Raw genomic sequence first — 26,580 nt, forward strand, 5'->3', positions numbered from 1 at the left:
TAGGTCCAACTCCACCCACATTTCTCCACTTTTCTACATCCAACCAACCCCTCCCCTATACACGGTAAGGGGAAAAGAAAGTCACAGTCATGGAAAAATCACTGAAAAAGCCAAATGTTTTTCTACATGTTACATGTACTGGGCTATGTATGCAGTTACGCGGGCCGCTCCCACTAAACTCTTATTATCTTTTAGTCAGCGCCATCATGTAAACAAGTGCAGGCTAAAATCACAATCACTCAATAGTCTCCAATGAGCTGGAGTTTATCTTTCTTCTTGTTCATACTAGTCGCACAGAGCAGGTTCCCGAGTTTAACAAAGTGTTCTCGTTAGGCCCCCTAGTTCATCCAGATATAAGATAATAAGATCAACAAGGCTATAATTCTTTTGTCTACGGAACGCACTACATGTAAAACAAACTTTTCCCTGAATTTTCTCTCTTCAACCATAGGCGTCTCTTGGTGAAACGGTGCAATTAACTCATGTTGACCCCCCCCCCCCCCCACACCCCCTTGGCGTAGCATACTAAAATATGCCAGCCTAGGCCTATATATCGAAGAGATGCCTGGAAGAAACTCTGATTAAGACTAAATTTAGATCTACATTTCTTTCACGTCTTATTCCTGATTCATCTTTTGCAACAACAAAGATGGCAGCGTCCACCATTCATTTGACCCGTGTTTTATGTTAAAACTAAACAAAAGTTTCTTATGGGCTGAGTTCTTTTCTTTGAAATTTTAATAGATTTTTATTAGATCTAGATCTAGATCTCTATTTAGTTATGGCTTTTGTAGTGAAAACAGCAAAGACTCTAAGAAATCACTGGAAAAAATCAACGTTTTTCTTTGTTGTTGGTGCTTACGGAATAAATTACGCAAAAAACCGGCATAAGTAAGAAATTTAAGAAACTAAAAATTTTTAGTCTAAAATTTTAGGAATTAGCCTAATCAATTTTTTGGGGAATTTTTATTCCAGGTTCCGAATAGAATCTCCTTTAAAAAAGGGGTGTTAGGTTACTGGTAGTTAACTATTAGGGCCCTAATAATTTTAATTAGTTTCGCTGTCTGTGTATCTATCTGACAAGAACGCTCTGTCTGTCTATCTGACAGGAACGCTCTAGAGAAAACACAAGGAAATTAAAAACTTGCACAGTGAAACGAAAACGAAGTATGATGTCGTATAGTAGAAAATAATATCAAGCCAAAGAGTGCACACAGTAATATGACGTCATTGGTTCTCGAGTAAACATTGAATAAAAAGGCAATTTTGTCTAATCTAAGTGGTTTGCGTGAAGAGTTTCTTTCATACAGTGCTTCGGGTAGGGGCGAAGCCCCACCCCCGCGTAAGAACGTCTGAGCCCCCCCCCCCTCCCCAACTCAAAAGAAATTTCCTCATCGATACTCTATAATAAAATTACCGCCTAATTAATGTGTCTAATCTAAAAAGTGGTTTTCTTGCAATTTATTTAATGCAATTCTTCGCGTAGTGGCTAAGCGTGACACCAGTGTTTCTTTCAGACTTTTTCCTCTCTTCCGGTAGGGGCGGAGCCCCGCCCAGATTCTTCCTTTAGTTTGTATGATCTACAAATGCGACCAGTGTTTCTTTCAGACTTTTTCCTCCCCGGAGAGGGGTGGGGTACTTGAAATTTTCGGGGGGGGGGGGGGGGTAGAATTTTCGGGGAGGGGGCGGACATTGGAAAAAGTATATAATTATATTTCGTTGAATGGGACGGTATACATGTTTTTTGGGGGGGGGGGGGGGTGGGGGTGGTGTGTGTGGGGGTGGGGTGGGGTGGGGGTTGTGTGTGGGGGGGTGGTGTGTGTGGGGGGGTGGGGTGGTTTTAGTTTAGAGAAAAGAGACAGCACTATCAGCCTAGCGCCCGGTGTATCCGTCCTCAACGGGCCATTTTTCTCGTAACTAAATAGGCCTAATAAATAAACACACCTATTTTATGGAAGAGTCTATTTTATTAGTCTATTGTATTGTTACTGTATTACTATTTAGGCCTACTCTATTATTATGATACTATTATCGGACATCGGTATCTAAAATCATCCCAATTTTTTACTCCACTTTATTAAAACAGTTTTCTAAATGTAAGGTGGGGGTTGTTTGTTAAACCGATTGGTAGAGAGGGATGGTGATGGCGGTATTATTCTCTCAAATCCATGCATCCTTGTAATGTTGGTCAAGGAGGTTTACCAGACCTGAGCAAAACTAACTACTTCACACTAATACAACATTAATATTAAACTAAAAATAAAACTTAGCATTTCAATTCATTTATTACTTATTACAGACAATACAATAGATTACAGCGTTACAATAATCAGAACGAATATCAGTACCGGTATTCACAACTACCCCGCCATACATACAGCGACATAACAAGGACTGTCAACAGGACAGCTTTTTGATGACAGCCTAGGGTTGACATCTCGATGACAGGTACAGCAACAGCATCTCATAGGACAGCACAGGTCGACATTACGACGACAGGTACAGCAACAGCATCTATCTGACAGGTACAGCAACAGCAGCTCACAGGACAGGACAGGTAGACACCACAACGACAGGTACAGCGACAGCATCTAGCTGACAGGTACAACGACAGCAGCTCACAGGACAGGTCGACATCATGACAGGTACAGCGACAGCATCTAGCCGACAAGTACTGCGACAGCTTCTGCACCAACTAAACAGCAACGGTACAGCATCTCACACAACAGCAACGGCCCACCATCGCCACCAGCCTTAGCACACACATACACATCTACCAAATCCAAAGCTTAGCTCTCCACTGATCTCCTTGCGACAAACTAACCTCCGTCCCATCCCAGGTATGTGACCTAGGGGAAACGGGGGGGGGGGAGAACACAATGGTTTCTTGCCGGGTCATATCTGAATTGTTTAATAGGCCACGCTGGAGGAAACATAGGGCCTCCACCATTTCCTTCCATTTCTTCCTATCCCCGGCTATTAATTTTGTCATCTCCCAAGACATCCCTGTTGGCTTCAGTTCTTTAAGAAGACTCCGCCTCCAGGTCTGTCTTGGCGCCCTCTCTTCCGCTTTCCCTGGGGGTTCCACTCAAGCGCTTGGCGTGTAACATTTGGGTGAGCCTTTCGCAGTGTGTAACCCACCCAGCGCCACTTCCTCCTCCTTATTTGCGCACCCAAAGCTCCTGCCTAGCTTTCCTCCATAGTTCTATGTTCGGCACTTTTTCCTGCCATCTCAGTTTCAATATCTGTCTAAGGCATCTATTCATGAAGGTCTGTATCTTTGCTGTGCTTGCCATGGAGACTCTCCATGTCTCTGCTCCGTACAGCAGAACTGCTTTGACATTAGAGTTAAATATCCTAATTTTTGTGGTAATGGAGATGGCAGAACTTTTCCATATGGGTCGCAGGACTGTGAAAGCGCAGCGGGCTTTATTAACTCTAGCGCGTATGTCCTCCTCTGTGCCTCCCGTTTTGCTGATCTTGCTGCCAAGGTGGACAAACTCTTGCACATCATTTACCTGTCTTCCATCTATTGTCACTCATATGTTAATACATCACTAATTTTAATTTATTTTTTCCAGTGATAATTTATTGAGGCGAAAATACTGTGAGGAAGCACAAGTAAGTTCTTTTTACTTTAAATTTAATCGACATAATTTTTTGTTGTTTTGTTTTCCTATTTCTTATACATACTATATTATAAATTTATTTCAGTTATATGGAAAGGAGAAAATTATGCTTGGCCATAGACCAAGAAGAGTTACTGTATTTCTCAACCCTGCTGCCAAAGGAGGGTAAAAAAAATATTGTTAATTATTTCCTGTGTTTTAATAACCTTGTTTTAAAAAAATGTTCAATATCAAGTTGTCAGCTATTTTTTATTTATGCAGATTATACATTGCCCACTTTTTCATTTTCTCTTACTCTTAAAATTTAGTTTAATCCATTTATAATCAGGTGCCCGAACAATTGTTAAAAACATATTGGAACATGAATAAGTTTTATTTGATTTTTTAGCGGGCCTTCTAAATTTTTAGTAATATTTGGCTGTTTAATTATTTAGCTATTTAATTATTAGGTAAAGCGTTTTTTAATTTTTACATTTGACCTCTCACTCAGAAAAGCCAGAAAGTTTTTTGACAAAACAGCAGCACCAATCCTATACTTAGCGGGTATTGAAGTGAATGTAGTTTCTGTAAGTAAAGCCATGTGCAGGACAATAGTTCTTACCCCACTCATTAGCCTGTTAGCATAGCATATTGTACACTCATTCTTCAATGGTTCTTTTCTTTTAAGACTGAATATGAAGGTCAAGTGAAGAATTTTATGACTGTATTAGACACTAAAGATACAGATGCAATTGTGATAGCTGGTGGAAATGGAACTTTGCTAGAAGTAAGTGCTTCTTGGTTATGATGATAGTATAGAGCCCATTTTTCTTCACTGAAAAGTATTTGTATTTTTTTCCTCTATTAAAGGCTAAGGTGAAGGTAAATTAAGTGAACAGTTTTTAAATGTTCTAAAATCTTCCTTTTTAGGCTGTGACTGGGTTTTTAAGAAAAGAGGATAGGGTGAGTACATCAGATGTGATAGCAAGCAACTATAGTGTCTAGTCATGTGTAAGACATGAATAAATTACTTACATCTATAAAATGTTGAACTCTTCATAGCATGCATTATTTATAATAAAGCTTTAGAAAGCATGGCTTTGAACTGATCTATTTAGCTGTCAATACATTACCTAAATATGTTTGTAAACTACCTTGATGTCTGCATGTTGAACCATCTAACATAACCATCAAACACATTTTTAAATTCCACATTTTTTATTTGATGTGATTTCCATTTCGTCCATTGTGATTAGAATTTTGCTGAGAACATCCCTCTAGGTGTTATACCATTGGGCAGCTCCAACAGCTTCTTCAAGATTTTATTTGGTCATGATTTGGATGAGGTCAAGTAAGTTTTATCCCCCCACTAATTGTGTGCTGTAGACCATCAGAACATCTAAGGGTGGCCACATCCATATAACACATTCCCTTGTCTCTGACAGAGCTGTAGCCGAGGCAGCCATTGCTGTTGTTAGAGCCATCACAAAGAAAGTGGATGTCATCAAGCTGCAGGTCAGTGGTGTACTCTAACATTTCATTGAATATTACAATACACACAGTATTACAATAGTGTTTTGACTTAATCCAAAGCTACAAATATAGGCTACTAATGATTTGCCATATATTTAAATGGGAATGTAATGCCTTATTCCAACTCCATTCAGACAACAGATGACAAAACAACATTTGCTTTAACTGGACTTGAGGTGGGGGCATACAGAGATGCTGAAGATCGCAAGACAAAGTAGGACAATTCTTTCTTCTCAGCATTACACTCCTCTTGTTAGTGTTTAGAGATGGATTTCTTATATCAACTTATTATTGAAACAGATACTGGTACTTTGGACCTTTGAAATCAAGATGGACATATGTACGTACAGCAATGAAACAATGGCCACCTGTAATCAATGTCAAATTGTCTTACATAGAGGCCACAGAGGCCAATATGGCCTTTGTTGATGCAGACTTTGTCCAGACGCAAGCTCCCAGAAAAAGTTGGAATTTTGTTGACTTCCTGTTTGGCAGGAGACACACTAAAGCCCTGGGTAGGTTGCTCTGGTCTTCTTCAGCTATCAGTTGTTTCATTTTATTCTCATTTGTTTCTCTGATTTTTAGCCCAATTTCCATACTGGGATTGCGATTATTAACTTGTCATTTCTGGATGGATGTGTGTCCGCAGCCTTTAAGTCGTATCTCCTCCTCAACGAAGCAATATCGAGGACTAGTTCCAAAAGCAAATATATGTTACGCAAGTTCCGAGGATGAACATAGGCCAAAAAAATTCCTGGATTTCCAGGAAAAGCCAAAAAACCTCGAACAAATGCAGTTTTTGCTCCATATCTCGGCAACCAGACCACTTAGCGACTTGAAACATTTACCAATCGATTCCTGCCATAATTTAAACCAATATTGCCGAAGAAAGTTTTCAAAAATATCCTTTCTTTCGGTCACAAAATTTTAAAAAAAATTATTTAAACTGAGCATCGTGTAGGCCTAGGATGATATTTTAAACTGAGCATCGTGTAGGCCTACTCGTTAAAATAAAACTATTTCCGTTGATATTTTCTATTACCCCCTACACGTCTGCATATTTTTTAAAATCTCGTTTATAAATATTTTTTCTATTTTGTTTTGAATTATTAAAACTACTTGTGTTGCATTATTTATTTGCTGAATATATGATTTATCTCGATTTAAAATTGTTATGGATTACATAAGGAAATTGCGCTCAAATTGTCACTAGACTTTTTATTAACTTGTTTTCTCATTTGTTTCTCTGATTTTTTTCTCATTTGTTTCTCGGATTTTTTCTCATTGTTGAAAAGATTCATTGAAACTTTTTATGTTTCTTGTCAATACTGCATCTTTTCTTTGTCATTTTGTAGTAGTCGCCAAATTTAACTACTTTCTTATTAAATTACTTCTACATTTTTATCAATTTATTTGTCACTTTAGGTTGATTTTAAGCCGAGCAGACAAAATGTTTAGGTTGATTTTAAGTTGAGCTGATAAAACATTGAGGTTGATTTTTAGTTGATTTGACAAAATACTGAGGTTGATTTTAAGTTGAACTGACAAAATATTGAGGTTGATTTAAAGTTGAGCTGAGTTTGATTTTACCTTTACAGCTTTTTGTAAACGACAAATTAGCTGCATTCTCTTCAGTTTGTTTTCTGATTCTGTTCATTGAATAAAGTTTTAATTAATAAAGTTTTCAAACTTCTAGATGTCAAAACAACATCCAACATCGAGGAAGAAAACTTAGAAGAGATGAACAGGATTCATCAAGATGTCTCGACTATAGAATTGACAGTCTCTGTTTCAACTTTGGTTGACAAAGATAGTGTAAGAGTTTTAATTAAAACGTCACTAAGACTCATTATTTTCTATAGAGAATTGTGAAATGTAAGATCTATTTTCTTATCCAGCCCTTCAAAGCTCTGAAACTAAGTCTTGGTCCTAGCCAGCCAAACAGGTTACAAGTCATTAATGAAGGGTAAGTTCAAGATTCTGTTGTGTTTTTACTCATTACTGATCCATGTCTTTCATTTGTTCTGCTTGTTGTGTTTTGTTACTGATATTAATTGAAGCATGTTAGAGGCCAGTTATCAAATCAAATTCTTTAACATGGATGTGGACACTATAACAACAACAGGCTGATAATAAGACAAAAGTAGAATGGTCTTTCTGCCAACATCTCCAAAGGGGAATAACCCTCATTTACAATGCATAGTTCCAACATTATATATTTTAGGTTTTGTAGTAGCTAGCAGGTTGACTAGAAGATTGTTTAAAAATGAAATGACTAACATTCCTCAGTTGGCTGAGAAACAAGAGAAAAGACTTTAAACTGGGATCAGAAGGTGACTCAACTGTCTTAGCCAAGAGAATTCACATTGATGTCACTGAAGAGGTGAGTGGCTATTTCAATTAGCCATGACTTACTTTAATGTTGGAAACATTGGTAGAGGTAGAAATGGCCATTTAATTAAAGACGTTTCAGCTTCTTTAATTCCCTTATAAAGTAAAAAGGTAGTTGTATCAGCAGCATACATTGCTCTCCATGTCTTGTTGACTTTCTATGTACAGGGCAAGTGGTACAACATAGATGGTGAAGCTTATGAGGCCAAACCTGTGGACATTTCATTATTACGGAACAAGTTAAATTTTTTCTGTCCTATATCAACTGCTACATAAATTTTTATAAAACTAAAATGGGTTGTTGAGTTTGTCTCTGTATCATTTATAATGTGTGCAATCATTGATAAACCCAGCAGTGGCTAGAACAAAATTTGTTGCTTGCCATAGATTTAAAGCTGTTACAAAATAAAGACAACTCATTTATATGGACATAAACTATTTTATAGAAGCATTCAAGTTGAAGGAGGAAAGTGTACAATTAGTGCATAACAATGGCTAAACAAAAATCACATAACATAATTATCATTTTTTAAAAATATAGATCTACAGTTGTATCAAATTTGCATGTCAACCAGTTGAGGAACATGTACTCTTGTATTGAACAATCTCAGATAATTGCCTTTCTAATATAGAAGAGATTTGTTGCATCAGTTTTTAGGCAAACTTTTGTCAGGGGTGGGGTGCAGTAGATAAACATTTTTTTTAAAAACCTGAATATTTGGATAATACAGATTTTTAATTTTTACAACCAAAATATGATAATTGTACTAAAAGATTTTAAGCTATTTCTTACTTTCTGCCAATTTTGTGGCAAAAATCAGCATTTTAATTATATTTCAATATTCTTCATTTACAATTATTATTACATTCTTGAATTACTGTACTAAATCTACAGTAATTATAGTTTTTTTTTGTTTTTTTTTATTAAGGTAGACGAGTCACACAATAATTTTAAATGTTAAAAATTTGACTTAACCATCAAAATGCAATTGAAAAATGAAATGTGGTAGGTGTAATTTACAACTAAGTAAAGCCTAGGGGTTTTGTTCAGTGAAGAAATTTGTTTTAAGTGTATACTTATTACCTTTTTTAACCAATTGAAAATGTGGATCTTTTAGACCAGTGGTCTATTATTTTTTACTGTACTTTTGAGTAATTATTTTTTAAAACCATGGGTTCCCAATCTATGGGTCACGACCCTTGAAGGCTTTTCAGGGGAGTCACCAACTTGTAAACAAAAGGTGACAGTTTATCTGTAGTACCAAGAGGATATCTGTTTACTGAGGTGACATTTTGTTTATCTGTTTACTGAGGTGAGAGCTTGTTTATCTGTTGTACCAAGAGGATATCTGTTTACTGAGGTGACATTTTGTTTATCTGTTGTACCAAGAGAGATATCTGTTTACTGAGGTGAGAGCTTGTTTATCTGCTGTACTATCTCAGACACTTTGCCTGGTACAACAGTTAACAGATCTGTCTTTACCCCAGACTCCTCTGGTCTCTCCGCTCCATCTGGATGTCTCTCCTTTGAACTGAGATCTGCGTTGGTTGGATGGAATGTTCTAGAGTTGGTTGAAGTGTGAATTGTCTGCCCCTGGTGTGGCAGTGTGGGTGGGGAGACAGCAGCCATCTTGTGCTGCCTGTTGGGACGTGTGCTCTCCCCTTCCTGCTCCGTCTCACTGTTGGTGTGCTGGTCAAAACATGGGGATGGAGTCCGCAGTCTCTGGGCTCTGTTGAATTGCTTGACGTTCTGAAGGAAGTTCCCAGATGTTGGGATGTTAGGAGAGTTGCTTCTCCCTGACTTTAATTCTGGAGTTCTCTCCCTTGGGAAGTAGTTGCCATGGGTGTTTGGGGATTTGAAAGATAACTTGTTGGTGCTGGGCTTGGTAGAGTCTTTAGAGCTGGTGCGATAGGGGGAGAAACTTCTGCCAGAATAGCTTGTTTCATCAGATGTTTGATGGTTTGTTTCATCAGATTTGTGAAGACTTGTCTCATTAGATTTGTGAAGACTTGTCTCATTAGATTTGTGATGATTTGTCTCCTGATTTAAGAAATATGGCACGACTAGAGAAAGATTTGCATCACTGCCATCTGCTGATGGTGTTTCATCTTTACCTTGAGCTGACTCGACCTTGTGATAATCTGGCCTAGACCTTTCTGTGAGAGGTTTGATGTGTTGTGTATTGTGTGGTGTGGAAATGTTTGAAGGCTTCCTGAGGAAGTTTCTTGTTGACGGCCGCATCATTGGATTCAACTGTTTCTTATCCAACACACCTTTAGGCACTCTGTGAAGCTTTGGTCTCTTACCATGAATGAGGAGAACTGGCCTCTTGACATTATGCTTGTTTAAGGAAATTGGCTCAGTCTGGTTGCCACCTAGCTGATTAGACTGTAGACTTTCCTTTCTGAGCGCAGAATTTTGTCTGATAGGTGGCGCAGGAGCTGGACGAGCTGGTCTGCGCTTTGAGTCAATGGGAGAGAAACTTCTGGAACTTGGGGGTTCAGGTGCAATGCGCTTGGGCCGTAGGGACTTTTTGGATGTTTGAGCATTGAGTAAATTGTGATCTATAGTTCCCTGGGCACTATGTGTTGGGCTAACAGATTCAGGTTGCTTGGTGGTAGTGCTGCGAAGTGTAGTGCTTGAAGAATGGCTTGATTCTAGTTCAGCGTGGAGGTCGGGGGTGTGAGATCTTGATTCTGTGTGCAGATCGGGGGTGTGAGATCTTGATTCAGTGTGCAGGTCGGGGGTGTGAGGTCTTGATTCAGTGTGGAGGTCTGGGGTGTGAGACCTGGACTCAGTAAAGCTGATACGAGTGAAAGTGTTGTCCAAGCTGTCACTATCTGTAGTTAAGTCTGGTGGATCTGCCTCCAACATCTGAACATTTTGAAAAAACAAAAGTCTATTTTTAGAATTAGATTTCAAATTATCATCTGTTTTTAATCTTTAGAAAAAAAAGCTTGAGTATATATAAGTGGCATTATGAGCTTATCAAAAGTATAAATTAGCAAAGTCACGGAAGTTTAAGAACATTAAATGCAGAAAATATACGTCTAAGGAAACTTGAACAAAACATGAAGATGCAAACCTCAACATATGAACCAGGAAACCAGCCACAGAGATTGCCTTTGGTACCAAACCACCAGCCATTGGCCAGTGTTTGCAGGACTACAACAACATCATCTTCCTCCATCTTCAAGTCTCCTGGCACGCTGCTCTCATACTTGTAGAGAGCTTTGTGCTCTAGAGAACAAAAGATGTCACAGATAGTTACATCACTATAGCAAAGTACATTGAGGACTACCATTTTACTATATACTTTAACAATAACACTATATCTTTGGTCTCATTATATTTTCAAATAAAGTGTTTTGGTTTCAGTTTTGATAAAATGTTCCAACAGTACTGACCAATGCCTATCCAAGACTGGTCAACCTTATGCAACTTATTAGACTCTAACAGGTCATAAGTTTCTGGAACTTCAGAGCAGTTGGACTCATCATCTGAGGAAACCTGAGGGCAAATTAGTCCTTATTAGATTTAGAATTTACCTTTTTGTAAATTTCATTGGGATTATAAAGAAAACAGAGCTTAATTATCGCCTAAAAAATTCTGAAATTTTTCGGTAAATGAAATCCCAAAAGAGCAGCAATAAAATATATCTAGACTACCCAATAAAATATATCTAGACTACCCAATAAAATATATCTAGACTACCTCATCCACATAGACAGCTGGGAACCAGCCATCTTGGTTTGTCTTAGGTTTGGTGCCGTACATCCAGCCATTCTGGTCCCTCTCCTTACACACAACCAGCTCGCCCTCCTTCAGGGCCATCTCACCTTTACACACAGGCTTGTAGGCATAAACAACACGGTACTTGTGCTCGGCTGGGGAGGACACATTTCATTTATCAACTTGTCTGCTGAGGAGGACATTTGATTTATCAACTTGTGCTTAGCTGGGGAGGACACATTTGATTTATCAACTTGTGCTCTGCTGGGGAGGACACATTTGATTTATCAACTTGTGCTCTGCTGGGGAGGACACATTTGATTTATCAACTTGTGCTAGGCTGGGGAGGACACATTTGATTTATCAACTTGTCTGCTGGAGATGACACATTTTATTTATCAACTTGTGCTCGGCTGGGGAGGACACATTTGATTTATCAACTTGTCTGCTGGAGATGACACATTTTATTTATCAACTTGTGCTCGGCTGGGGAGGACACATTTTATTTATCAACTTGTGCTAGGCTGGGGAGGACACATTTTATTTATCAACTTGTGCCAGGCTGGGGAGGACACATTTGATTTATCAACTTGTCTGCTGGGGAGGACACATTTTATTTATCAACTTGTGCTAGGCTGGGGAGGACACATTTGATTTATCAACTTGTCTGCTGGGGAGGACACATTTTATTTATCAACTTGTGCTAGGCTGGGGAGGACACATTTGATTTATCAACTTGTCTGCTACAGAGGACACATTTTATTTATCAACTTGTGCTCGGCTGGGGAGGACACATTTGATTTATCAACTTGTGCCAGGCTGGGTAGGACACATTTGATTTATCAACTTGTGCTAGGCTGGGGAGGACACATTTGATTTATCAACTTGTCTGCTGGAGATGACACATTTTATTTATCAACTTGTGCTCGGCTGGGGAGGACACATTTTATTTATCAACTTGTGCTAGGCTGGGGAGGACACATTTGATTTATCAACTTGTGCTAGGCTGGGGAGGACACATTTTATTTATCAACTTGTGCTCGGCTGGGGAGGACACATTTGATTTATCAACTTGTGCCAGGCTGGGTAGGACACATTTGATTTATCAACTTGTGCTAGGCTGGGGAGGACACATTTGATTTATCAACTTGTCTGCTGGAGATGACACATTTTATTTATCAACTTGTGCTCGGCTGGGGAGGACACATTTTATTTATCAACTTGTGCTAGGCTGGGGAGGACACATTTGATTTATCAACTTGTGCTAGGCTGGGGAGGACACATTTGATTTATCAACTTGTGCTAGGCTGGGGAGGACACATTTTATTTATCAACTTGTGCTCGGCTGGGGAGGACACATTTGATTTATCAACTTGTGCTAGGCTGGGGAGGACACATTTGATTTATCAACTTGTGCTAGGCTGGGGAGGACACATTTGATTTATCAACTTGTCTGCTGGAGATGACACATTTTATTTATCAACTTGTGCTCGGCTGGGGAGGACACATTTGATTTATCAACTTGTGCTCGGCTGGGGAGGACACATTTGATTTATCAACTTGTCTGCTGGAGATGACACATTTTATTTATCAACTTGTGCTCGGCTGGGGAGGACACATTTTATTTATCAACTTGTCTGCTGGAGATGACACATTTTATTTATCAACTTGTGCTCAGCTGGGGAGGACACATTTTATTTATCAACTTGTCTGCTGGAGATGACACATTTTATTTATCAACTTGTCTGCTGGAGATGACACATTTTATTTATCAACTTGTGCTCGGCTGGGGAGGACACATTTTATTTATCAACTTGTCTGCTGGAGATGACACATTTGATTTATCAACTTGTGCTCAGCTGGGGAGGACACATTTTATTTATCAATTTGTCTGCTACAGGGGACACATTTGATTTATCAACTTGTCTGCTACAGAGGACACATTTTATTTATCAACTTGTGCTCGGCTGGGGAGGACACATTTGATTTATCAACTTGTGCCAGGCTGGGTAGGACACATTTGATTTATCAACTTGTGCTAGGCTGGGGAGGACACATTTGATTTATCAACTTGTCTGCTGGAGATGACACATTTGATTTATCAACTTGTCTGCTACAGAGGACACATTTTATTTATCAACTTGTGCTCGGCTGGGGAGGACACATTTGATTTATCAACTTGTGCTAGGCTGGGGAGGACACATTTTATTTATCAACTTGTGCCAGGCTGGGGAGGACACATTTGATTTATCAACTTGTCTGCTGGAGATGACACATTTTATTTATCAACTTGTGCTCGGCTGGGGAGGACACATTTTATTTATCAACTTGTGCTAGGCTGGGGAGGACACATTTTATTTATCAACTTGTGCCAGGCTGGGGAGGACACATTTGATTTATCAACTTGTCTGCTGGGGAGGACACATTTTATTTATCAACTTGTGCTAGGCTGGGGAGGACACATTTGATTTATCAACTTGTCTGCTGGGGAGGACACATTTTATTTATCAACTTGTGCTAGGCTGGGGAGGACACATTTGATTTATCAACTTGTCTGCTACAGAGGACACATTTTATTTATCAACTTGTGCTCGGCTGGGGAGGACACATTTGATTTATCAACTTGTGCCAGGCTGGGTAGGACACATTTGATTTATCAACTTGTGCTAGGCTGGGGAGGACACATTTGATTTATCAACTTGTCTGCTGGAGATGACACATTTTATTTATCAACTTGTGCTCGGCTGGGGAGGACACATTTTATTTATCAACTTGTGCTAGGCTGGGGAGGACACATTTGATTTATCAACTTGTGCTAGGCTGGGGAGGACACATTTTATTTATCAACTTGTGCTCGGCTGGGGAGGACACATTTGATTTATCAACTTGTGCCAGGCTGGGTAGGACACATTTGATTTATCAACTTGTGCTAGGCTGGGGAGGACACATTTGATTTATCAACTTGTCTGCTGGAGATGACACATTTTATTTATCAACTTGTGCTCGGCTGGGGAGGACACATTTTATTTATCAACTTGTGCTAGGCTGGGGAGGACACATTTGATTTATCAACTTGTGCTAGGCTGGGGAGGACACATTTGATTTATCAACTTGTGCTAGGCTGGGGAGGACACATTTTATTTATCAACTTGTGCTCGGCTGGGGAGGACACATTTGATTTATCAACTTGTGCTAGGCTGGGGAGGACACATTTGATTTATCAACTTGTGCTAGGCTGGGGAGGACACATTTGATTTATCAACTTGTCTGCTGGAGATGACACATTTTATTTATCAACTTGTGCTCGGCTGGGGAGGACACATTTGATTTATCAACTTGTGCTCGGCTGGGGAGGACACATTTGATTTATCAACTTGTCTGCTGGAGATGACACATTTTATTTATCAACTTGTGCTCGGCTGGGGAGGACACATTTTATTTATCAACTTGTCTGCTGGAGATGACACATTTTATTTATCAACTTGTGCTCAGCTGGGGAGGACACATTTTATTTATCAACTTGTCTGCTGGAGATGACACATTTTATTTATCAACTTGTCTGCTGGAGATGACACATTTTATTTATCAACTTGTGCTCGGCTGGGGAGGACACATTTTATTTATCAACTTGTCTGCTGGAGATGACACATTTGATTTATCAACTTGTGCTCAGCTGGGGAGGACACATTTTATTTATCAATTTGTCTGCTACAGGGGACACATTTGATTTATCAACTTGTCTGCTACAGAGGACACATTTTATTTATCAACTTGTGCTCGGCTGGGGAGGACACATTTGATTTATCAACTTGTGCCAGGCTGGGTAGGACACATTTGATTTATCAACTTGTGCTAGGCTGGGGAGGACACATTTGATTTATCAACTTGTCTGCTGGAGATGACACATTTGATTTATCAACTTGTCTGCTACAGAGGACACATTTTATTTATCAACTTGTGCTCGGCTGGGGAGGACACATTTGATTTATCAACTTGTCTGCTTGGGGGGAGGACACATTTGATTTATCAACTTGTCTGCTACAGAGGACACATTTGATTTATCAACTTGTGCTCGGCTGGGGAGGACACATTTGATTTATCAATTTGTCTGCTACAGATGACACATTTGATTTATCAACTTGTGCTCGGCTGGGGAGGACACATTTGATTTATCAATTTGTCTGCTACAGAGGACACATTTTATTTATCAACTTGTGCCAGGCTGGGGAGGACACATTTGATTTATCAACTTGTCTGCTGGGGAGGACACATTTGATTTATCAACTTGTCTGCTGGGGAGGACACATTTGATTTATCAACTTGTCTGCTACAGAGGACACATTTTATTTATCAACTTGTGCTCAGCTGGGGAGGACACATTTTATTTATCAACTTGTCTGCTTGGGGGGAGGACACATTTGATTTATCAACTTGTGCTCGGCTGGGTAGGACACATTTGATTTATCAACTTGTCTGCTGGGGAGGACACATTTGATTTATCAATTTGTCTGCTACAGAGGACACATTTTATTTATCAACTTGTGCTCAGCTGGGTAGGACACATTTGATTTATCAACTTGTCTGCTTGGGGGGAGGACACATTTGATTTATCAACTTGTGCTCGGCTGGGTAGGACACATTTGATTTATCAACTTGTGCCAGGCTGGGTAGGACACATTTGATTTATCAACTTGTCTGCTTGGGGGGAGGACACATTTGATTTATCAACTTGTGCTAGGCTGGGGAGGACACATTTGATTTATCAACTTGTGCCAGGCTGGGTAGGACACATTTGATTTATCAACTTGTCTGCTTGGGGGGAGGACACATTTGATTTATCAACTTGTCTGCTTGGGGGGAGGACACATTTGATTTATCAACTTGTGCTCGGCTGGGGAGGACACATTTGATTTATCAACTTGTCTGCTGAGGGCTACACTACATGGTTGTGTGGGGCTTAGCTTCCATGTCCCTACCAAGATCTGCCTTCAGCTAAATTAATATGCATTATAAATATAATGAAAAAATAACATAAAAAATTATTAACGTGACAACTAAATAAAAGAGTTGATAAGTTTGATAGGCCACCCCTTAGGTCTACACATGGTTCTATCACTCACTGATACCAGCAGATGGTTCAGCCTACCCTGTCATGTAGCTGGATAAAGGGAGGTCCTCTACTACAAATAACTAGAAAATTTTTAGTTGGGGGGGGGGGATGGACACAAGATGTGGGGTATGAATTGGATTGTTTCCAGGCCTTACCTTTTGGTCCAGTTATAAAGTCACTCCTGTTTGTTGTGTAACTCTTCTCTGTTGTGGTCAGTGATGACATTGACCCACTAGCAGCCATGTTTACCCAGGATTCCACATCATTCATGGCACGAGTGCTCTGGAACCAATTCAAAGTTAGGCATTTTCTTTTAGTTTCTCAAGAACTAGGTAAACATTTTTTAAGTAGTTCTTTAAAGTTTTTTTTTTAATTGTACCTCAAGAAGATTTCAGAAATTATACTTTTATTTATACCTTTAAAACTGGATAAGTTTCAAAATTGTACCTTTAAAACTGGATAGAAATCAATGTAAAAAAAGGTACTCCAGAACAATTTGAACCAATGTTACCTCCAGAACTGGATATGTGACCAGAGCATCTTTCTCTGGACTCTCACGTTTTTTGATCTGGAAGGAGCTGACTTGTCTGTGGGGCTTGACTAAACAAACCAGTGGAGTTGTCTTCTCTTTGTTGCTCAAGTTCTCGCTGGATTCTGCAACTTGTAAACAAACTTTTAAAATCAATGTTTGCTTTAAATTAGAGAAAATCGTTTCTAAATTTTTCTTTAGTATGTTTGTTGAAATCATTATGTTGAAACAATGTGTAGGCATTATGTTGAAACAATGTGTAATCATTATGTTGAAACAATGTGTAGTCATTATTTTAAAAGAATGTGTAAATATTATGCTTAAAGAATGTGCAATCATTATGTTGAAACAATGTGTAATCATTATGTTGAAACAATGTGTAATCGCTATGTGCCAAACAACATGCAATCATTATGTCAAAACAATGTGTAGTCATTATTTTTAAAGAATGTGTAAATATTAATAAAGAATGTGTAATCATTATGTTTAGAGAATTTGCAATCATTATGTTGAAACAATGTGTAGTCATTATGTTGAAACAATGTGTAGGCTATCATTATGTGGTGATAAGCTGTCTGGGCTAAACTTTTAACATTGGCTATACAAGTGTGTCAAGTGTGTCGGCTAGTGAAATCACCTCCCACGGTGGTGACAAAGCCGTTAGGGAACCAGCCCGTGGAACCATCCTGCAGGTTGACGCCCCTCCACCAACCGTTATCGTTCCTCTCAAACACCTGCAGCTTGTCTCCCTTGGTTAGTGCCAGTTGTCCCTCCTGTGTAGCCGTGAATGTGTAGTTGGCTGTGTACACCGTATCTGATTAGACACACACATTTGTTTTAGTTTATGTTTTCACATCAGGTATACGGAAACGTGATTTTTAGATCCTTATTGTATAAATTAAATAGAAAAGTTTACACAAATTAGAGATAAAAAGTGATGGAATATTTGTACAACTCGGGCACCTGTGTTAGGGGCCACAACCGACACGTCATTCATCGATGTGGAGGATGGAAAAGGTATCTGCTGGATGGTCATGAAACTGTCCATATCTACCCACAATTCATCACGCTGTGGTCTCATTGGCTGGAAATTTACAACAGTTGTCCATTGGAATCAATAAATGAACCATACACTGAAATTTATTTCATGCGGCTTAAGTACACAAGAGATTTGTACATTTAAAAGGGAAATAACTGAGAGAAACTAAAAGTTTATCTGAAATACTTGGTTCCTTCCCGTGGTGTCTAATGTAAAAAAGACCAAATATTTAACACGATCTGTCACGGCACTAAATGTTAGACAAGGTTCAAGTGAACAAATCAACTGATGAAAAAAATGTCCGACAAACTCACTTTGTTTTTCCCTGCACTTTTTCTCTTACACACCAGCAGGACGATAAGGAAAACGATGACAAGTGCAGCGCAAACAGAAGCGACGATAATTGCCGTCTGCACGGGAACTGTTGGGAAAGAAAGTGTTGTTGTTTTTTTTATCTGACAACTTTTTAGGCTAAATGACAGGAGCAGATTCACTTAAATGAAAGAAACAGAGGTATTTTATAAGAGTAGTAGATCTATTCAATGGCATCACTAGGTCGGGTATCACCCTGTGCAATAAATGAGGGTGTCACCCCACCAGAGTTTCTTCCAGGCATCTCTTCGGGGGGGGATGAAGCCCCCCCCCCCCCCCGAATTTTTTTTACCGCCCCCCCCCCCCCCCCGAACGGAATGAAATTTATATAATTTATATAGAAAATATATACTTTTAACAGTGTCCGCCCCCCCCCCCCCGAAGAAAGTTTACCGCCCCCCCGAAAATTTCAAGTGCCCCCCCCGGAGAAAAAAGTCTGGAAGAAACACTGCACCCCACCCACCTCTCCTAGAACTATTTAGTATTTTCGTTTTTGGTGCCCCCTTTCCCCTTACTATTTTCACTAGATAAACATCCGGTGCTAGAGCCTTGTCGTGGCCGGGCAACTTGTGTACCCTGATGACCCCCAGAGCTATACCAGCGGGAACGTAAACTCCTGGCATGACCCCCCCCCCCCCCCCCCAAGCTATACCAGCGGGAGTGTAAACTCCTGGTAGGTTCAACCAAGCTGGGAAGGTCTGCGCGGGTAGGGATCAGACCAAAGCTAACACCCTGGTCCTCCAGGTTGGGGGTTGAGCATAAGGTCAGCAACCTTATCTCGTAAAATAAAAAACCCGCTACACAAAGCAAAAAAGGAAGCATTACAACTTTTAAAGCCGGTGAAAGGGAAACAGTTCCTCAAATATGACGGGCACAGATGAAAGCTGTGCCACAGAAGTTGACATCCTGAAAACAAAGCTGAGCCCACTACACCCCAAATCCTATAAAAATAGATCGTTGGAACGTCAAGAAGCGGGGGAGATATAGGGAGAATTGGAGGCGTGGGGGGAAGCAGCCGACAGAGGCAGAACTGTCATGGCGGACTGCCAGGAAAATTGCCGGAGACCGACAAAAGTGGAGGGAGCTTTCTGTGGCGGCCCCATGGGCACTAAAGGGAAAAGATGATGAACTAGATAAAACATTGTTTTGACAGTAAGTTTAATTTTCGATTTGGTGTCACCCCCTACATGGTGTCACCCCCTATATGGTGTCAGCTAGCAAAATCCGCACCTCACTCCGCCTTGTGACGCTAATGGCTCTGCAACTAAATAATTAGAGTCATGTAAATAGAGTGATGGTCAATAGCATAGAGGTTTAGAAATGACTAAATATTTTTGTTAGCGAGTACTGACGGGACAAAGGCGCCCATCATGGGACAACCACCAAAGTTTGTCATCTAACATTTACTCACATGGGACAACCACCAAAGTTTGTCATCTAACATTTACTCACATGGGACAACCACCAAAGTTTGTATCTAACGTTTACTCACATCCTGCATGACTTGATGTTGTAGCTGGTCTCTGAGAGCTGGGAGGAAGTGTTGAAGTCATGTCTCCATCTTGTAGCAGACTGGACGGTTGGATGTCTGCTGATGTCACATGAGGCGTCGATGTTAGTGAGGGCGGGTATGAGGACGGATGAAGAGTTGGAGGAGAAATGTGTTTGGTTTTGGTTGGAGCCGGAGCGCTGGGTACGGCCGTCATTGATGTCTGCAGTGACGTCAACATGGTCGTCTGCAGTGACGTCACCATGGTCGTCTGCAGTGACGTCAACATGGTTGTCTGTAGTGACGTCACCATGGTCGTCTGCAAGTCTGGAGGTTTGGTGCTGGGGAATATCAAGTCAATGTAAAGCGGGTCATTATTTGGTGACCTTGGAAACCAGGTGACGTCTGACCTTGGTATTTGAGTAAAGTCTGACCTTGGTATTTGAGTGGCGGCTAAATATGGTGTCACCGTGACGTCTGACCAGTGTATCTGTGTGACGTCACTACGATAGCCAAGTCCTCCCGTTACGTCAGTATGTGACCTTGGTCTAAGAGTTTCCAGGTAAGGTTCTAGTTCTGCTGATTGAAGTGACACGTGATCTGCTTGTTGTTGTGTAGCACGAGTCAACACATCAACCACAGTAAGCGAGGGAGTGGCCTCAGCGATGTGACCATCATGATGTGGCAGCGTCACGTCGTGATGTCCAGCTGATGTGATGAAGGCTGACTCCGAGTCTTGCAACAAGTGACCATCACGGACAGGGTCGATGGACTGGATATGTGTAGCCTGGGTCAGCCCAGTCCCCCCGTCTGTTGATCCAGATGACGTCACACGCTCGCTGTCCTTAGGACTATCCTGTTTAGAGTCCCCAGAGAAGAACCCGTTATCGTGTAGGGTATATCCCAGCACGGGCCCTAGGGTATAGCCCAGCACGGGCAGGCCTTCAACAGACGACTTGAGTCCGTCTTGCTCGCTTTGTTTCTGTGTGTCTTTAGACACGTGCAGTGAATGACTGTCCGCCCATTCAAGTGAGCTATGTGATGGCAACAAATAAATTAACCCGTCAATTGTGTGAATTAGATCACTTGTTTCGTGAATTACAACCCGTGTTTCGTGAATGAAAGCAGGTGTTACGTGAATGCCTGCAGGTGTTACGTTAATACCGGCAGGTGTTACGTGAATGCCTGCAGGTCTTACGTTAATATCAGCAGGTGTTACGTGAATGCCTGCATGTGTAGAATGATTTAATCCGTTACTTTGAGTGCTATCAAAGCGAGACCCTCTTAATGAAGTCTCCGTAGCATCGTGAGAGAAAACGAGAGTGCCAAAATCAAGGACCTGAGTTTCTGGAACATTCCAGCCACCATGTGCAGCTTGGGGTGCACCTGTTTCTCTTGGATCACTTGGATCTAAGTAGGTCGCTGTGGATAGTGGATCTAAGTAGGTCTCTGTGGATAGTGGATCCAATCGTTGGGGCAACAATGGACGTGTGTGATCAGCTGAGCTTTCAGGTGAGGTGTACACATCAAGTGTCTTTGGTGTACTTTGACCGTCACTAGAACTCTGTAGACCTATAGACCTGTTGATATCGCTAGAACTTTGTAGACCTATAGACCTGTTGATATCGCTAGAACTTTGTAGACCTATAGACCTGTTGATATCGCTAGAACTTTGTAGACCTACAGACCTGTTGATGTCACTAGAACTCTGTAGACCTACAGACCTACTGTAGATCTGATCTAAAGCTATTCCAATAGAATCAGTTGCTGGTGCCGCATTAAGACTTTCAACATGGGTGGTATTGTGTTTATGGGCGGTGCTAATACCAGGTGAATGGGCGGGGTTTGTGTCGTCTGTGTGGGCGGAGTCTTTGCTGTCTAGGTTTATGGTGTGGGCGGTGCTGGAGTCACCAAAATAACTGGTGCCTGTAACCTTTGAACCGCTGACGCTTAAATCTGATGGTGTAATGGAGTCAACAAAATTACTGGTGCTTGTGTCCGTTGAACCGCTGACTCTTAAATCTGATGGTGTAATGGAGTCAACAAAATTACTGGTGCTTGTGTCCGTTAAACCGCTGACTCTTAAGTCTGATGGTGTGCTGGGTACTTGAGAAGATCCTCGGTCTAGTTGCGCACCAAACGACGCCGTGCTAGCACCAGCTGGCACCACGTCTCTCTCGGCCCGCAAGTTTCTGGCGCAGAATATGGGGAAAATATTTTAAATGTAACATCAATTGGGTCGTGAAATTGTGTAGTGTAAAACACTAATCAAACGAATCAAAAAATTATTTTTTATATTTACTCAGCCCCTCCCCTCCCCCCCCCCCCCCCCTATAACCACATCCAATCCATTTATTTTGTACCGCCTTTGGTTAAGTTCAACGCATGCGCAATGCAATCAAATGCGATTCTGTGAACAAGCTAGGACTGGAGAGAGCAAAGTATTCAAGGGAGATAAGAGATAAGTTAATATGGTCGTCAAACGTACGGATATAGGATCAAGATCAAGATCTAGCATACGTCAAGTTTTTGTACCTGTTAGACTCGCTATGACATATCGTTATGTCGATTAAATTTCAGCAGAACATGTCAAGTCTGTTATGTCTACAATGTCAGCGTTTGAATTTAGAGTTGTATGACAACAAACTAGCCTCACATAATGCTGACTAGCTACATAACATAAATACAACAAACTAGCCTCACATAATGCTGACTAGCTACATAACATAAATACAACAAACTAGCCTCACATAATGCTGACTAGCTACATAACATAAATACAACAAACTAGCCTCACATAATGCTGTATAACTAGATAAGGGAAAGACAACAAACTAGCCCTACTTATTGTTGCATGAAATCCTTACTATAAAATGAATCGTAGCTAAAAGTTATAAATTAATTTTTGTAAAAAAAAAAAACCCACTGAGTAAAGAGAAGAAAGATGTGATGAGTCGTGTGTCAATGATAGTTGACGTGCATTTAGCCCCCCCCCCCCCCCCCCACCCTCACGCAGATACTTTGTGTTTGTTGGTAAATGTCAAACAGTGCTAGGATGGGAGGGGATGACGGGGTCAACTGTCACAATGTTAAAACAAGTTCCAGCATCCCATGCTTTAAGTAATGTCGGGATTTCACAGTGGCAAGAGAGACTAGATATCTTTATATTAAAATAATGTGTAACACATGTGTTGGTGTGTATCATTATAGATCACCAGAGAGCACATGTTGTTTTAAAAGTGTCTAAAATACTTGACTTTAACAACAAACACTTGCTAGGCTAGCTTGTAAAAGTTTGTCTAAGTGCGTGAGTGGATGTATATATACGCTTGTGTGTTTGTCTTTGTGTGTATATGTGTTTATGTTTGTGTGAGTTTAATTATATCAGGGTGTATTTATAGGTGTGTTTAATGTGTATGTGTGGCTGGGGTTTGTGCTACATATAATGCTTGTGACAACAAACATTTAATCACGTGGACTCATCCAGTACAAACAAAAACTATCACCGGATCTAACATTCTCGATCAAGACTAGCATAGAATGGTTGATAAAAATATGTGGTCAGCTAGGGCTTGGTGTGTCCCTTATAGATTTAGCTTTAATGTCAAAGTGGGTCCTTTGTATTTTAGTTATATGAATTAACGGTGATTGATTTAAAAACGAAGTGGTATATCATAAACCAAAATGTAACTTTAACATAGGCCTATTGTTATAACACTGAATTCATAATTTCATAGTTAACTTACGAATTTGCTTATATATATATATATATATATATATATATATATATATATATATATATATATATATATATATATATATATATATATATATACATATACATATATCGTATATATACAATGAATATGTGTGTACATATATGTATTGATGTATACTTAAATAAATATTATATAGGCCTATACATACTTGTATACTGTATACTTGTATACTGTATAGATATAATACATACATGTATACATATAATATATACATATACATAAATTTATATACATTGATAAATAAGTATATATATATATATATATATATATATATATATATATATATATATATATATATATATATATATATATATATATATATATATTCGATTTGTTAATGATTGAAGCATCCCTTATGTAAACAAATTTCTGTAAAAACTTACATAACTTATGCCTGTAAGTGTGCAAGTCCTACCATGTCCATTGTAGTGAAAGCATTCCTCAGAGTGTCAAAACATTCACACAAGTTGCTTCACGGAAGTATTTTTTTCTCTATTGACTAACGTTTGTCTCCCCTACATAACGTGTGAGCGTGTCCCCTCCTGGCCTAGTGAGTGACTTGTTTATCACATACACATACACACAGACACTACACACAGACACAGACACACAGACACATACACACAGATACATACACAGACACACACACAGACACAGATACATACACACAAACACACACACAAACATACACATATGTATACTTATAGATAGATGATATAGATGATATAGATAGATATAAATATAGATAAAGATACAGTTACAGATGTAGATATAGAAAGTTATAGATATAGATATATAGATATACAGAATAAACTGTTTTGATTACGTTGCTATCGGCAAAAGCCTATAAGGCTCATCTTAAAATATGTAGAATAATTTATAATTTATTTGATAGCAAGTGTAAAATAATAGCAATTAAATTAGACTCGTGAGTATATATACAAATGAATGAACTTAAAATACCTAAATTTCCAACGAAGTATATTGGGGAAATAGTTGTAACATCTAAGTTAGGGTCTACCCAAACATGTTCAGTCTTAGTGGATTAAAATTGTGTATACAACATCTAAGTTAGGCCAAACAAGTTCAGTCTTAGTGGATAAAACTTGACAGGAGAGTTAGAGCTGATTCTCAGGGGAGTTAACTTAGTTTTGACGCCATGAACCATAATCGTGTTCCAACCAAAGTTTACGAGGACTTTCACAAACGGTGACCACACAATATACTTTAAGCAGATAACCATCAAGTTCAAAGGTCAACTCGTTGAATCAAGTTGCCGGTGACTTGGTCGGTCAGCTGTTGTATCCACTTAACATCCACACTTCATCACCACACTTGACAACCACCGAAGATGTACGACTCACTCACAAGAAACTTCGTTCGCTAGCCGGCCTGAGCTTACTTAGATGAACACTTCTCCTCTAGCTGCTATCATATATTTGTATTTATAGAACATATTTACTAGCGAGTCTAACGAAAACAATTGGTCAGAATTTTTTTATGAAACGAGTTTCACGTTTTTATATCCTGTCAATAAAAAGTCCGGTACTGATGTAGGGGACAAGTATGACCTAGACCCCAGCGGGACTGTCTACAACATGCAGTACTCACCTCGCCATCTTGTGGAGACACAGCAGACCTGGAACAGACCTGGAGCTGCAAGCGATGAGAGAGTTAATGAGATGATCTCTGGTCTATCCCTGGCTGAAAATATGGGTCAGCACAGTTAACCCTTGCCCTCCTGTTCACACGTTACACGCCGTCAATCAACTGGTCTTATTAATTATTTTAATGACACCATCTTCACGTCTCCATACTTTTATTGTTCAGTTTTCAAGTAGTTTGTCCTCGCCTCAGATCAAACTCTAGACACACACACACACGTCTCCTGGTGGGACCATGACTTTGTGTGAGTCACATGCGTATGGAGACACGAACTACGCCATTGACAGACACGAACTACGCCATTGACAGACACGAACATTAACAGACACGAACTACGCCATTGACAGACACGAACATTAACAGACACGAACTACGCCATTGACAGACACGAACATTGACAGACATGAACATTGACAGATATCCTCACTGGGAACAGGGCATTCCCCCCTGTCAATTACCCCCCTGTCAATTACCCCTAGCCCAGTAGGACATTACCCCCCCCCTCACGGACAGGGTTAGTGATAGGGTTAGGGCTAGGTTTAGGGCTATGGTTATGGTTATGGTTAAGGTTAAGGTTAAGGTTAAGGTTAAGGTTAAGGTTAAGGTTAAGGTTAAGGTTAAGGTTAAGGTTAAGGTTAAGGTTAAGGTTAAGGTTAAGGTTAAGGTTAAGGTTAAGGTTAAGGTTAAGGTTAAGGTTAAGGTTAAGGTTAAGGTTAAGGTTAAGGTTAAGGTTAAGGTTAAGGTTAAGGTTAAGGTTAAGGTTAAGGTTAAGGTTAAGGTTAAGGTTAAGGTTAAGGTTAAGGTTAAGGTTAAGGTTAAGGTTAAGGTTAAGGTTAAGGTTAAGGTTAAGGTTAAGGTTAAGGTTAAGGTTAAGGTTAAGGTTAAGGTTAAGGTTAAGGTTAAGGTTAAGGTTAAGGTTAGGGTTATGGTTAGGGTTAGGGTTAGGCCTAGGGTTAGATTTAGATTTAGGTTTAGGGTTTGGTTTAGGTCTAGGTATAGGGTTAAGGTTAGGGTTAGGGTTAGGGCTAGGGTTAGGGTTAGGGTTAGGCCTAGGGTTAGGTTTAGATTTAGATTTAGGTTTAGGGTTTGGTTTAGGTCTAGGTCTAGGGTTAAGTTTAGGGTTAGAGTTTGGGTTAGGGCTAGGGCTAGGGTTAGAGCTAGGGTTAGGATTAGGCTTAAACAAATGTCTAGCGTTGGTTTTGGTTTTGTGTTAAGTTTTAGGCTAAGGTAGATGCTTAGGTTTTGGTCTTTTTTCTTAAGGTTTGGATTAACGTAGTATATAGGTATAGAATTCTAAATAGAGTTAGGATTATAACTTGAGGGGGGGGGGGG

The 26,580-nt window shown here is 39.8% G+C and overlaps 2 protein-coding genes across 4 annotated transcripts; one reads left to right on the forward strand and one right to left on the reverse strand.

Annotated features, from left to right (window-relative positions):
• Nucleotides 1-636: 636 nt before the first annotated feature.
• Nucleotides 637-7,893, forward strand: LOC131950955 (acylglycerol kinase, mitochondrial). Its single transcript, XM_059313180.1, has 14 exons — nt 637-891; nt 3,582-3,621; nt 3,715-3,794; nt 4,120-4,195; nt 4,297-4,395; nt 4,539-4,571; nt 4,865-4,959; nt 5,054-5,123; nt 5,276-5,355; nt 5,442-5,656; nt 6,838-6,956; nt 7,040-7,107; nt 7,431-7,524; nt 7,701-7,893. The coding sequence occupies exons 1-14, from the start codon at nt 782-784 to the stop codon at nt 7,806-7,808; spliced, it is 1,287 nt and encodes a 428-aa protein (XP_059169163.1). The 5' UTR covers nt 637-781; the 3' UTR covers nt 7,809-7,893.
• LOC131950954 (uncharacterized) lies at nt 7,825-25,448 on the reverse strand. 3 transcript variants are annotated; one of them, XM_059313178.1, is made up of 12 exons: nt 25,195-25,448; nt 21,521-21,996; nt 19,808-21,484; nt 18,258-18,364; nt 17,868-17,988; nt 17,542-17,718; nt 16,887-17,035; nt 16,531-16,657; nt 11,248-11,420; nt 10,941-11,043; nt 10,619-10,773; nt 7,825-10,407 (listed from the first exon to the last, which is right to left on the reverse strand). In XM_059313178.1, the coding sequence occupies exons 1-12, from the start codon at nt 25,200-25,202 to the stop codon at nt 8,935-8,937; spliced, it is 4,746 nt and encodes a 1,581-aa protein (XP_059169161.1). In that variant the 5' UTR covers nt 25,203-25,448; the 3' UTR covers nt 7,825-8,934. The 3 variants fall into 3 exon arrangements, with proteins under 3 accessions (XP_059169161.1, XP_059169160.1, XP_059169159.1); XM_059313177.1 differs by having other exon boundaries at nt 16,887-17,029; nt 19,808-21,996; XM_059313176.1 differs by having other exon boundaries at nt 19,808-21,996.
• Nucleotides 25,449-26,580: the final 1,132 nt, after the last annotated feature.

The sequence above is a fragment of the Physella acuta genome, unplaced genomic scaffold (genome assembly GCF_028476545.2).
Source record: "Physella acuta isolate Inbredline_101_S28 unplaced genomic scaffold, ASM2847654v3 ptg000792l, whole genome shotgun sequence".
In the NCBI taxonomy this organism is placed as follows: Eukaryota; Metazoa; Mollusca; class Gastropoda; family Physidae; genus Physella; species Physella acuta.

Excerpts from the sequence above, each read along its gene's own strand:
- LOC131950955 (XM_059313180.1), top strand. The coding sequence starts at position 782 with ATGGCTTTTGTAGTGAAAACAGCAAAGACTCTAAGAAATCACTGGAAA. Across the intron at positions 4,960-5,053 it reads CATGATTTGGATGAGGTCAA|AGCTGTAGCCGAGGCAGCCA; the intron begins GTAAGTTTTATC and ends TGTCTCTGACAG. Across the intron at positions 5,124-5,275 it reads TGGATGTCATCAAGCTGCAG|ACAACAGATGACAAAACAAC; the intron begins GTCAGTGGTGTA and ends AACTCCATTCAG.
- LOC131950954 (XM_059313176.1), bottom strand. Across the intron at positions 17,989-18,257 it reads AAAGTGCAGGGAAAAACAAA|CCAATGAGACCACAGCGTGA; the intron begins GTGAGTTTGTCG and ends GTAAATTTCCAG. Across the intron at positions 17,036-17,541 it reads CTTTGTCACCACCGTGGGAG|TTGCAGAATCCAGCGAGAAC; the intron begins GTGATTTCACTA and ends TTTGTTTACAAG.